General features: G+C 39.2%; 1 protein-coding gene across 13 annotated transcripts in view; it reads left to right on the forward strand.

Moving 5' to 3' along the window:
* Window positions 1-11544, forward strand: part of RASGEF1B (RasGEF domain family member 1B) — a 613701-nt gene extending 602157 nt beyond the window's left edge. For all 13 annotated transcript variants that reach the window (XM_005554946.4, XM_005554947.4, XM_045392417.2 and 10 more), the window contains 4 exons: window positions 3621-3716; window positions 4389-4512; window positions 5979-6051; window positions 10134-11544. In XM_005554946.4, the coding sequence (XP_005555003.1) occupies window positions 3621-3716; window positions 4389-4512; window positions 5979-6051; window positions 10134-10158 (318 nt within the window). In that variant the 3' untranslated portion in view covers window positions 10159-11544. The remainder of the gene's footprint in view (window positions 1-3620; window positions 3717-4388; window positions 4513-5978; window positions 6052-10133) is intronic.
* The last annotated feature ends 1858 nt before the right edge of the window (window positions 11545-13402 follow it).

Raw genomic sequence — 13402 nt, forward strand, 5'->3', positions numbered from 1 at the left:
GATAGACTGGATAAAGAAAATGTGGTACATATACACCATGGAATACTATGCAGCCATAAAAATGAATGAGATCATGTCCTTTGTGGGGACACAGATGAAGCTGGAGGCCATCATCCTCAGCAAACCAACACAGGAACAGAAAACCAAACACTGCATGTTCTCACTCATAAGCGGGAGTTGAACAATGAGAACACATGGACACAGGGAGGGGACAACACATAACTGGGGCCAGAAGGGGGCTGGGGGGCAAGGGGAAGGAGAGCATTAGGACAAATACCTAATACATGCGGGACTTAAAACCTAGATGACAGGTTGATGGGTGCAGCAAACCACCATGACACATGTGTACCTATGTAACAAACCTGCACATTGTGCACATGTATCCCAGAACTTAAAGTAAAATTAAAAAAAACTCACAGCCATTTTAAAAACTGCCATCTCTTTTTACAGTTGGTCTCAAAGGCTGAGAGTGAAAGCATTTCTAGTTAAATCCACCTTTTATTCAAGAAAATTGGTATTTTTGGCCAGGCGTGGTGGCCCACGCCTATAATCCCAGCACTTTGGGAGGCTGAGGCAGGTGGATCACCTGAGGTCAGGAGTTCGAGATCAGCCTGACCAATATGGTGAATCTTTTGTATCCTTTTAAATCTCAAGTTTGTGTGGGCAGAGTGGCACATCTCTAGGTACCTAATATAGAACAAATCAAATGTGTTTTCCACACAGCAGCCCTTAAGTATTCTTTAAATAGCTGTGTTTTTTTTTTTTTTTTTTTTTTTTTTTTCTGTAGGTACCTGTGTCTCCAGGTTTTTAACCATTCCTCATATGATTACGTGGCTTTAAATCCTCTTGCCATTCCAATTCTGCTCCTGTGAACTTACTTGGTCCTATTTATCAGCATTCATTTCTAGGTGTGGAACTGGCAAAACCCTTATGGTGTAGTTGCTGGGTTTCTGAACTAAGAATATTTTGAAAGGAAATTCAAAAATACTATTACTTGAGAAGTTCTCCTGCTAAAACATCATTGACAAGACCTTGAGGAAAATAAACTTTTGCTTTGTCCTATTAATAATGTGTACATTCACTTAGCTCATGGAAGTCCTTATAATCTGATTTTCACTGTATTAGATTTGTATAGGGGCTACAGATCTGAAGGGAATTATCCATGAATAAATGAAAAGTTGAAGCCTGTGAGAATTCTTTCTTACAGGCATAAGGAACAGAGCAGTAAAGTGTCGTAAGTAAGATTAGTTATATTTTTATTTTTATGAAAGAGTGATTGGGATAGTCAGTAGTGGAGCATCTTGCAGGCACCCCTGAATGCAAAAATCATGTAAGGTATAGCCTCTGCCACCTAGAATTTCTATTCCAGCTATAGGCACTTGGTGTGAATTTATGAGAAGTTTAAATATCAATAAGAAACAGTCAATGATCAACACCTCATGAATCTCACAGCTCAGCACCAAAGAATAGAGCACAAAAATACAGTTCTTGTTTAAAAGCTGCTACAGTATACAAATATTACATCTTGATTATAATTTTGTTCTTATTTCCCTGGGGCTGTCTTATGATGATGTATCCTTATTATCCTCTTAAGTGCATATTCACCTTGGACACAGTAGCACAGAAGCAGACATAGACAATATGAAGATGAATGAATATGGTTCTCTTCCATTAAAGCTCTATGGCCACTGTCATTTGAATTTCATATAATTTTCATGCATCTTGAAATATTATTATTTTGATTTTTTTAGCTACTTACAAATGTAAAATGTGTGGCTCCTAGGCCATAAAAAAGAGGCCTGAGGGCCACAGTTTGCCAACTCCTAGCTTATACCACCAGTAAATTCTGAAGCCAAATTTTTTACTGTTGTCTGGCAGCATCCAAAGTCCAGCATTCCCATTCACAAATAGTCTTTCAAAGAAGCAAGGTTCAGTTGTACTTTTAGTATTGTTACTATGTTGTTTAGTTCTAACATAATGGAAAATAGCCAATCATATTAGAAGGAAAGGTAATGAGATCTTTACTAATTTGGCTTTAGAGACTTTCAGAGATAATAACAAATGATTAAAAGTATACTTAGGTGAGATGTCCAAAGATGTGAAAATGGAAGATTCATTTTGGTTATTTTCAGAAATCAATGAAACAAAAATAATCAAAACTTGTTTTTTAAATGACTTTGGTGAAAATCTGAATTTTTCCTTAGAAGGGAATTGATACTTAATATTTTTGTGTGGGAGCCCAAAAGTATGTTTTCCTGTTCACTCAATATAGAAGTACCACCTGAGTCATAAGCTTAGGAAACTTCAAAGATCTGATCTTGGGCAAACAAGATAGACCCACAATCGGTGTTTAATGGATTTTTTTACATTGTAGGAAATTTAGAATCTTTAAAAATATGTTGACATTTGAGAGAAAATGGAAATTACTGTATGTGAACCTTTTTCTCTGTTTCTTGTGGGTTTAGTATGATTTGGGGTACTTACTGAGAGATTATTGCTTTAGGCTAATTAATTAAATACCACCTCATCAAGCCAAAGGATTCAGATGGGAAAGTATTTTTAAAGGTTTATTGTTTTTAAACAACTATTAATTTTAATTTATACATTCATATTTCCTCCTTCACCTGGGGCACATTTGTCTCAAAACATATTGTGCAAGGTACTTCTTAGGTGATTTCCCATGAGCAGGTGCTAACTTGTTCGTCATACACAGGCCAGGTTTACAATAGAAAGTTTGTAGCAACTATTCTAAAACCTTGAGCTCTCACATTATCTTGAGGAATGTCTTCAAGAAGAAATGTTTATCTAAAAGAAAAAGTTAAATGTAGACATCTGTCTTAAATGTAGACATCTAAATAATAAGCAGTACAGCTTCTAGCAGGGAGATGGGTCATGCATCTTAAACTCTTAGTACATGGCTGGGCTTGGTGGCTCATGACTGTAATGTGGGCACTTTGGGAGGCTGAGATAAGAGGATTGCTTGACCCCCATGAGTTCAAGACTAACCTGGGCAACATAGTGAGACTCCGTCTCTACACAAAATTTTTAAAAAATTAGCTGGATGTGGTGGCACATGCCTGTAGTCCCAGGTACGTAGGAGGCTAAGGCTAGAGGATTGCTTGAGCCTAGGAGTTCAAGGCTGCAGTAAGCCATGATTGTACCACCATACTCTAGCCAGGGTGACAGAGCAAGACCTGTCTCTAAAAAAAAAATGGTGCCTGCAGTGATAGGTATTCTATTAACATTTTGCTAAGGGGTTGCTAAATGAAAGGCAAGAGTTCTTTTAGGTATTTTTTCTTTCTTAATAGCTAGAGTTTTCAGATTTTATTGTATACTACTGTAATGAGAAAAATAGGAAAAATTGTAATAAAAGTACTAACCTATTCACTTCCCAATGCTACTTGTCCTTGCTGTGCTTTGGTTATAAATAGCAGTTGTATTGTAAGCAAAATTATGTAAAGGAAGAAATTACTGTTGTGTAAGAAACAAAACACTGTACCTTAATTCTTTGTGGCCCTTCATATAATCAAAAGTTAATGTTGTTCATTAATCTCGTGTATTTTTATGAGAGACTAAATATTTGTTTGCCCAGACAAATCAGAATCTTTTGTTTCCTCTAGATTGTGATACCATTCTTCAGTCTCTTAATCAAAGATATTTATTTCCTCAATGAGGGTTGTGCCAACCGCCTTCCCAACGGCCATGTCAATTTTGAGGTGAGTGTGATAAAGTAGAATACAAAAATCCGAGCACAAGGAGAGGGGCAGCTTCTCCAGCACTGCATTCCAGGCCACGCAGCCAAAGCCAATTCTGCAGTTTCAGAACAAATTATCTCTTTCCAGATTATTTTGTTTAAGAAATTAACAATACCAAGTAGAAGAGAGTAACTGAGCCATTATGATGATGATTATTACTATTTGAGGAAGCTTGAGAAAATGTTTATACCTCACAAATAGAGTTTTATTAAATTAAGAAAACTATATAATTCAGAAGAGCAAAGACCAGAAAGTAGCTGCAGTAGCTCATGCCTGTAATACCAGTCCATTATGAGGCCAAGGTGGGAGGAATGCTTGAGGCTAGGAGTTTGAAACCAGCCTGGGCAGCAGTGAGACCCTGTCTCTACAAAAAATTAAAATATTAGCTAGTCATGGTGGTTCGCACCTGTAGTCCCTGCTACTTGGGAGGCTGAGGCTGAAGGATTGCTTGAGCCCAGAAGTTTGAGGTTGCAGTGAGCTATATGATTGTACCACAGCACTCCAGCTTTGGTGACAGAGTGAAACCCTGTCTCTTTAATAAAATAAGAAGGAATCATTTCGAATGGAATTGCCTCTCCCAACCTCTTATTTTTTTATGATCACCTTTATATCCTTTTTTAACTTATCTTCCAGAAATTTTGGGAACTGGCCAAACAAGTGAGTGAATTTATGACATGGAAACAAGTGGAGTGTCCATTTGAGAGGGACCGGAAGATCTTGCAGTATCTGATCACAGTACCAGTCTTCAGTGAAGATGGTAAGGCCATTCAGTGGGAGCTACCACCAGCATCCCCAAATCCTTTGTTTAGGATATTGGTATAGAAATGCTTGGTTACTCATATAGTAGTGAGGCCTGTCCTCTGATCTGTTCCATGTTAAGAGTTTTCTGTTTCACAGAAAATGTATGATTTGTCCCTAAAATATTTGCACTTAATATTCACCTACAAACAGTATGTTTCTGTGTTTAAGTATTCTTTATAATACCAGATTTGCAAAGCTATGGGCACAAATGGGGTTACTGAAGAATTTTTTTTTCTTGTTTGAACTTACTTGAATAGACAAAAGGTGTTTTGTGGCATGTTGATAGTCCATGTAATTTGGAGAAAAAAAAACAAAAACAGTAAATTGCTACCCCCTGCTGTTTAAAAAAGTACTGGAACATTTTAACCTGTTAAAACATTAGGGAATTTGAAGCAGAACAAGTGATTAGATACAGAACAAAATCATCAGAAGTGAGCTCATAAAATATTTAGAGATTTATTTTATTGATTTGATATATCCTAATATTACAGGAATTAATAGCACCTATTAACAATTTCTCATAGTAGATTGATAGTATTTACAATAATGACTTTTTTTTTTTTTGAGACAGCGACTCACTCTGTCACCTAGGCTGGAGTGCAGTGGCACAATCACAGCTCACTGCAGCCTCAACCTCCTGGGCTCAAGCAATCCTCCCACCTTAGCCTTCCAGATAGCTGGGAGTATAGGTGTGCACCACTGTGCCCGATTAATTTTTTTTCTTTTCTTTTTTTTTTTTTCTTGTAGAGACAGAGTTTCATCGTGTTGCCCAGGCTGGTCTCCAACTACTGGGCTCACGCAATCTGCCCACAGCCTCTCAAAGTGCTGAGATTATGCCACCACGCCCAACCAGGAGAACATTTTGAATTAATATCACCTATGCCAGAGGAGATTTGATTGTTTTTAATCTCTATAAAGAGGATTAATAACAAAGTTGAATTTTTAAATGAAGAGTCTTTCTGATTTGAAAAGAAAGAAAAATATTAGGAGGATGGAAAATTGGCCTAGAAAACCTGGCTTTTTACCTAGTAAAGAGTTTTAAAAAAAAGAGAAAAGGAAAAAACAACTCAGTCTACCAGGAAAGAACCCTCAGCCCTTTCTTTGTGAAGAACATTAAGTCTTAAGTGTATGACAGCGTCATATGGCTTACATTTTATTAGCTTTTTTTGCCTTATATATACTTAGGTAATTAGGTGCATTTTTGGCTTAGAAGCCCTTGGGTTTTCATTGAGATGGTCAGTCAGAGGCAAAGTGATAATCTGTTTTCTTCATGAAACAGTGAAGCTTCTTGGTCATGACTTGATATTTTGAAGAGTATCTTGCTATGGAGTTTGGCTCAGGTTGAACAAGGGATGGATGGTAGTAGATAATATATCAGGAGAAGGCGTTGATGTTAATGCACTTTCTTTTGTTTGATTGTAGCTCTCTACTTGGCTTCTTATGAGAGTGAAGGACCTGAAAATCATATAGAGAAAGACAGGTGGAAGTCTTTAAGGTGGGTCTCATTCTTCTCATTGCTGCACAAGTCTGAAGGAAATTGGCTTTACTTGAAGAAACCCACATGCGTTTTGTAGGGAGCTGCTGTCTATCTGTTCCAAGTCCTCTGCACCTTATCTCTTGTACACCAAATCTTTGTGGCTCAGAATTCTCACTACCATCATTCTGCTTTATTGCCTTTCATTTTTTTTTATACTGGCAGATATACAGAGACTGTTCTTTTTCTCTCCCATTATTTAATAGAATGAGGAGCTGAACCAAAGTATGGTTAAAAAAAAAAATGCATTGACTTTGTCTAAAATATCAGTTCAGACTTCATTTCTGAATAGTTCTTATAACAGTAAAATTTTATTTAACCTGAGATAAAAAAAGAAGTACCAGTAGGCTTTATAAAGTTGCGTTTGCCACTTTCCAAGTGGATCTCAGTCCTCTCTTTGTTTGAGAGAGTTGGGACTTTAAACATAATCTGGAGATTTTTCAGATTTACAACTTTTGCTATTCTATGAGTATTCTTGAACAAAACTAGGGTTAAATTTGTATTTTAAGCATTTGAGATACTTTAATAGGCACAAGCAGCCCAGGGTGTAATATAATCAAAATTGTTATCATTATAGTCCTACTGAGAAACTCAGAATGTATACCTTTTTGTACTAGGGTTTACAAGCACATTTTCTCTTCTTTTTGTGGTCCCAGAATCATTTGAGAGCCTTCATTATACTTGATATTAGGCTAGATTTTATGAACCAGGATATCTAAGATATACTTGGTTTTGGGTGGTTGTGTTTGTTTCAAACGAAAGCTTAGGCCTTCTTTGTACTTCCCAGTGATGAGGGATGAGGGATAAGGTATGAAGGCATTGGAATTCTTATCCTTAGGATATCATAGTAATTGGTGAAGGATTGGAGATGATTCTTGTATCCCCAGACTCAAACATAAAGAAGGTTTGGCCAATGCCTAAAGCTATGGGATATAACAGGCTTGTTGGGCTGATGCCTATATATATATGTATAGAACTAAAATGCATTGACTATACACACATATATATATATAATTTTGTGCCTGGCAGTGGCACATTTCAATTAAAATTTTGTATTAATCTGTGTTTGTATTAAAATATTTCACTGTGCTATTTAATATTATTCATGTGCAAAACATGGGCCTCAGAGTGCATATCTTGCTGGATAAAAGATTTGAGAATCACTCCTTTTAGTTATCCTTTTTTGATACATTTTGCCTTCCATATGTCTCCTTTTTAATCCCTCCTTTCTGTATTTTTAAAAACAGTAAGTTTGGTGGGATCCCTGGATATAGCTTAGCTTTTGTTACTTTTCTTGTAGATTTTTAAAAAAATTTGTAAGCAGATTGGCTACACATGACTGATATCTGGTATCTGCATTACCTATGGTCTCCAGACATTTTAAATTAATCCAGACCTACCTACAAAATTATTTTCTAGTTCTTATTATTTTATGACATATTCCTATTAACTAGTGGTTAGATTGGAAAGGTTCATAAGTCAGAGGTTGGACATTAAAAGCTAAAGATTGAATTGTATAATGTCTTCCCACGTCTGTACTGTTCACGTAACATATGACATCTAACATTTGATTGTGAAACGGGAAAGGTTCCCTTGTGCCTCTCCCAGGGCATGCAATGGGGATATGGTGTGGCTCGATTCTTCAGTGCCCTGCTGCTCAGACCTCTAGAGGGTGCTCCCTTATTTTGCCATCTATAGGTGGCTTGCGTTAACCAGCTCAATTAGACCCTCTACCTTATGGCAAGGACAGAGGGCTTTCTGTATCCCAGGGCTCTTGCCTCGGTGTACTGGAAGCATAGGCTTGGAAAATGAGTGCAAAGTGTTATTGAGTGGAAGTAGCTCTCCGCCGATGGGCGAGCCCAAAGGGAGATGTTTTTACACTGGAGTGGGGCCACTCAGTGGCCCGGGCTCTTCTCCAACTGCCCCTGCCAAACTCCGCCTCTTCCCGCCAGTCAGTGGCCTTCCGGTGTGCTGGCGTCTGTCGGTGTGCCCAACTGCCAGCGTGCTCCCCTCAGTGTCCTCTCGATGACCAACCTCTCCTCAGACGGCCCCTGCCAAACTCCGCCTCATCCCGCCAGTCAGTCCGGTGTGCTGGCGTCCGTCGGTGTGCCCTGCCGGCATGCCCTTCTACCAGTGTGCTTCCCTCAGTGTCCTCTCGATGACGAGCCAATTGTGTCTTCTGTAGCAGATGTGTTCCTCACCACGTCCAGCTACTTGTGTGTCTGCCTGGTGGGGTCTCAGGTTTTTATAGGCCCAGGATGGGGGCATGGTGGGCCAGGGTGGTCTTGGGAAATGCAACATTTGGGCAGGAAATGTCTGTTCTCACCTAGGTCCTTGGGGGTGGAGCCCTAGCCAGGGACCCGCCTTTCTCTACCCAGCACTTCCCTTCTCCCATTCTGTATTATTTAAAGGGACTGTGCCCTTCCCCTCCCAGCACTCCCATATCAATTGGTTGAAATGAAAGTTGGTATAAAAGACAGTTTCTACATTAAAATTGTTTTTTAAGGAGCTTTGAAGAACAACTCCCATCTGTGTTGGTGTTCAAGCCATGCACTCTGCCTTTTCCATGTCCTGTCTGTTCTCATGGCCCAGCTCCAATGCCTCCCCCGTCCCTGGCCGGTTTTTCCCTAGAAAGACTTTCTCCAGAACTCATACAGTCAGGAGGTAGTCTTTCTCTCTCATTACCAGCCATGCAGTTTTGTGTAGTGTTTGTGGTTCTTTTCCCTATTGCTATGTAAGCCCCTTGAGGGCAGGCACAGGGTCTTCCCCTAATGTCTCCCCCAGCTCTGGACACGGAGTCTTGCTCTCTATTATTCCTCAGCCCATGCTCCTGTAGTGTCATTGAATGGTACTGGGTTATCACAGGTGTTGGCCAAAGCATAGCAACCACGAAGAAGTTAAAACAAAATAAAACAGGCTATTATAACTTACAAAATACATACATTAAGTGGATACTAAGATTAAGCATAATCATCCCTTGGTATTTATGGGGGATTGGTTCCAGGACCTCCTGCAGATACCAAAATCTGAGGATGCTCCAGTCCCTGGTATAATGAAATGGAACTTTCTGTTGCTGTTGTTTGAAGAAATATTCTTTTCTTGTGGCCATCAATCTTACTGATTCAAGAAAACATAACCTCTTAGGGTAAACTCAAAATAATCAATAGATAATACTTGAATATAACCACATACATCCTCTCTTATACTTTAAGTCATCTCTAGATTACTTATAATACCTAATATAATGTAAATGCTGTGTAGTCATACCATAAATCATCTCTAGATTAATTTCAGTGTCTAATGTAAATGCTATATACATAGTTGTTATACCATATTACCTAGGGAATGATGGCAAGAAAAAGAGTCTGTATATATTCCTTACAGACATATTTTTTGTTTCGAATATTTTTGATCTGCTGTTGATTGAATCCACAGGTGCAAAACCCACAGATAGAGTGGGCTGACTATATTCTGGAATCATTGTACCTACCTGAAAAGTTTTGTACATTAGCTTTGAAGGCAGTAAGATATTTTTACGTAGATGCTTTTCTTGGCGGTCGTAGACCCATTCATTGCAGACACGTAGATTCATCAGTGGCAATGACAAATACACCTCTGATGGCAGACACCCTTATTGTCAACTATTGTTTAAACTCTCCCAATGTTCATGGAATGTGTTGTGAAGATGCTTATATCTACCAAGTAAACCCACCTATGATAACCTATACCTAAAAGCTCTTTATTATTAATGATCTTTGGGTTTTTTTTTGTTTTTGTTATAATATAAACCTACTCAAGATACAGACTTATCTGTTTAAGCTTTTGCCATCTCCATTAATAAATGTTTGTTTTTTTAAGTGACTAGCAGTTTTCCCAGAGAGCCAATATAACTTAAAAGCTTGAATTTTTTTTTTCCTGGTTTAACTTTGTAAAATCAAACTTAAAACACAGGATAAATAAATTAGTGTTACACAAGGCATTTTCATCTTAGTTCAAGTAGTCTGTTACATTCTGTCTTAGGTTGTGTTGTTTTTACTACTCAGGTCGAGCCTCTTAGGCAGAGTTTAACACGTGGGAGCTGCCTGCCTGCTGCTGCTGCTGCTGCTGCTGCTTCCTGCAGATCATGGAGGGGCTGGCCTTTGTTTTCTGGCATCTCGTACTCAGAACACTCATGAAGACCCTGCAGTCATTGGAGCACCCCGGTCAGCAAAGCATGCAAGCTCACTCAAGACCAGATGGAGAACTTATTTCCTGCAGCTGACAGACTCCGATTTTGTGAGACTGAAATGTTCACTGAAGACACTTGAGAAAGAATCCTCTAAAAATCCCAGCTCTGCACATGATTCATCTCCTGGAATTTCCATGTGAATCACAGCTCTGCACCTGGATGGAGTTTTCTTTTGTGTGTGTGTGTGTTCTTTTTTATTTGGTTGAACATTTGCTGCTAATGGGACTTGCCCAGCTGAGTGCTGGCTCTGAGGAAGCCCGTGTTTCTTTTGTTAACTTAAATGAAGAAGGGAGTGGAGGGAGGGGATCTAAACCCGCGCCCCCCATCGCCCCCCCCCCCGTTTAGATCCCAAACCTCAGCTCAATCAGTACTGCCAGAGAGGGGTAAGACTGGTTGGAAGCTGACTGCGGACTTGGTTTCCCCTTAGTGTGTGCTGTGTTGTAAATTTTTCTCCTCCCTCCTCCTACAAGGTTTTGAGTTGGCTGCTGGTTAGCAAACTCCTTTTTACCCATATAAGTTATTTAATATAATAATGAAGCTCAACACTGTGGTAGGAAAATAGCCACTAGAAAGAAAGAAAAAAAAAAGCAGAGTTTGTCATTGGACTGCTTAACATACTAGAAGGACTTTTTTTTTTTTTTTTTTCCCTTCTGAGCTGTTTACAACTGACCACTGTGTTCTACAGATGTATTTTTCAGTAGTTTTTTGTTACTTAGTTTTCCATGATGCCTTTTTTTTTCTCTTGTAAATTTAAATGAGCTGACTTTAAGGATCTTGGGAAAGCCCATGGCATAATTACAATTTAATTTTTTTAACCGACTTTTCATTATTTTTGGGAGTCTGTTGGTAACTAAAGATGTCAACAAAGAATAAATTGGAAAAGTTACCATCCCCCCTGCTGTAGCAGTAAACAAAACAGATGAAAAACACCTTGCTGTTAATGGTTGATCTAATTGTGAAATTGTTCACCTTGTTAAACATCTAAGTAAGTCTGTAGTTGCTCTGCAAACAGCCATTATATTTATTTACTCTAGAAGAAACTGTAGAGTAGTAATTCATGCTAATGAAGAAAAAAATACCATGTTCAAAACAGATGTATTTGAAAACTTAATGACATGGTTCCAAAAACTAGAGCATGTATGTATGCTGTGCATCATCTCAGCAGACCTAAAATATCCCCAAGTTGTCCCTTTACAACCATCAATATATTTTACACTCTGCGGCCAGGAGTTGTGGCGTCTTTCTTTTCTTTTATGGGTGGAATTGTTGGGGGTGGGCATGGGCTATAATCGCAGTGGATCAGTTCAAGAGACTGGCTAAGAATGTATCGGAGGAAGTTGCCTCAACAGTTTGTGCATGGGCATTTATTTTTTAAAAAAGAATGATAGTAGTATTTGCCAGGCATTTTCTAAGTGTTTAGCATAGATTCATCTCTACTTATTAGGGGTGGAAATAATAATAACTGTACAAGGCCACATAGCTAATGGGAGGCACAAATACATGAAATGGGCCTTCTAATTGCAGACCCGAAGCTTTAAACCACACCACCACAGCATCTCAAACTTCAATATCCTTGCAAATAACCCGGGGATCTTTTTCCCATGCAGATGCAGATTCTGTGGCTTTGGGATGCTGATGCTGCTGGTCCTGGGGTCCCGCTGAGAGTAGGAAGGCACTTCTGCCTCTTGATACCTGTTGAGATTTTAATTTATGGGAGTAGCTAAGTGATGATACAGAGAGGCCAGTGACAATGAAATCTTTATATTACTCAATTTCCCGAGAGAAAAGGGCACATGCCATGCCATGCAGGGCCACAGGGGAAGCACTGGTGTCGGCTGGGGGCAGAAGCAGGAGCAAGAAGAAAGCATAGGCTTTGAGGTTTCTGCAGGGAGGCAAGGCAGAGCAAGGTCAACAGTTTCAGATTGGCAAGTCTGAATAATTCCAGCAGCCTCTGGGCTGGAGGGGTGGTCTCCATTTGCCTGGTACCTGGACCCTCGGGTGAGTTAGAGCAATTTCTGTATTGGCTTGGTGTGTGAGAGTTAGATAAAGGGGAAGGTTGGGGCTATGTTCTTGACAACAGTTGGGTATGCTCAGGGCCAAGTCCTTTGCTGTCTCTAAGAATTAGCTAGTCCTGGGAGTCTCTTCCCTGTCAGTAAAATTTATAAGATACCAGAACATCATAAGATACAGAAAAACCATGATGAATGCAACTTCACAATATTGCCTCCTTTCTCCTTGCACTGCCTTTCCCTGATCCCTCTACCACTTTGCTTACTGTGACAGCAACAAGGTTGATCTTTCAACCATCTACACCAGGGGTCAGCAAACTATGGGCTGATGGCCAGATCTAGCCAGCTGCTTGTTTTGTATGGCCCACAGGGTAACAATGGTAGAAAAATAAATCAAAAGAAGATTTCATGATGTGAAAATTATCTGAAATTCAAATTTCAGTGTCCTTAAGCAAAGTTCTATTGGAGCATGGCCACACGTTTATTTATATATTTTCTTGTGGCTGTTCTCTGCTACAGCTGCAGCGTCTTATACTTGTAACAGACTGTATGACCCATAAAGCCTCAAATATTTACTTTATGGGACTTGATGGAAACTTTACTGACCCCTGATCTAAGTGTTTCTTTTAAGCATTGCAAAGATAGTTTGGAAAAATGCTATGAGAGCTCTGTTATGGTATTAGATAGCTAAATGTAGCAGCTGAAATAAATTTCCTAAAGTGGTATTAGGCCTAAAAAAAGTGATTCTAGGGCTATTTAAACAAGAAGTTTTTACAGAAAGAGTTACATCCTCATACTCATTTTAATATCTGCGTAAGCCAGAGCTTTAAATCTTGTATTTATTTACCTGTGGAAATATTTCATATTCTCTCTTTTGTGCCGTGCGTGCATTGGATTCCCCAGTGGGTGTGTAGATGAGTTTATAATTTATGTGGCTGGATGGAAGCCTGGGTAAATACAAGCATAAACAGCATCAGGCAATGCCAGTCAGTAGACTACGATTCAGGGTGTGTTCTGTCCAGGCCTGCCGTACATTCCAAAGGCCTGCATTTCAAAGCTGCAGGCTTGGAGCTGG

Source organism: Macaca fascicularis, chromosome 5 (assembly GCF_037993035.2).
Source record: "Macaca fascicularis isolate 582-1 chromosome 5, T2T-MFA8v1.1".
In the NCBI taxonomy this organism is placed as follows: domain Eukaryota; kingdom Metazoa; phylum Chordata; class Mammalia; order Primates; family Cercopithecidae; genus Macaca; species Macaca fascicularis.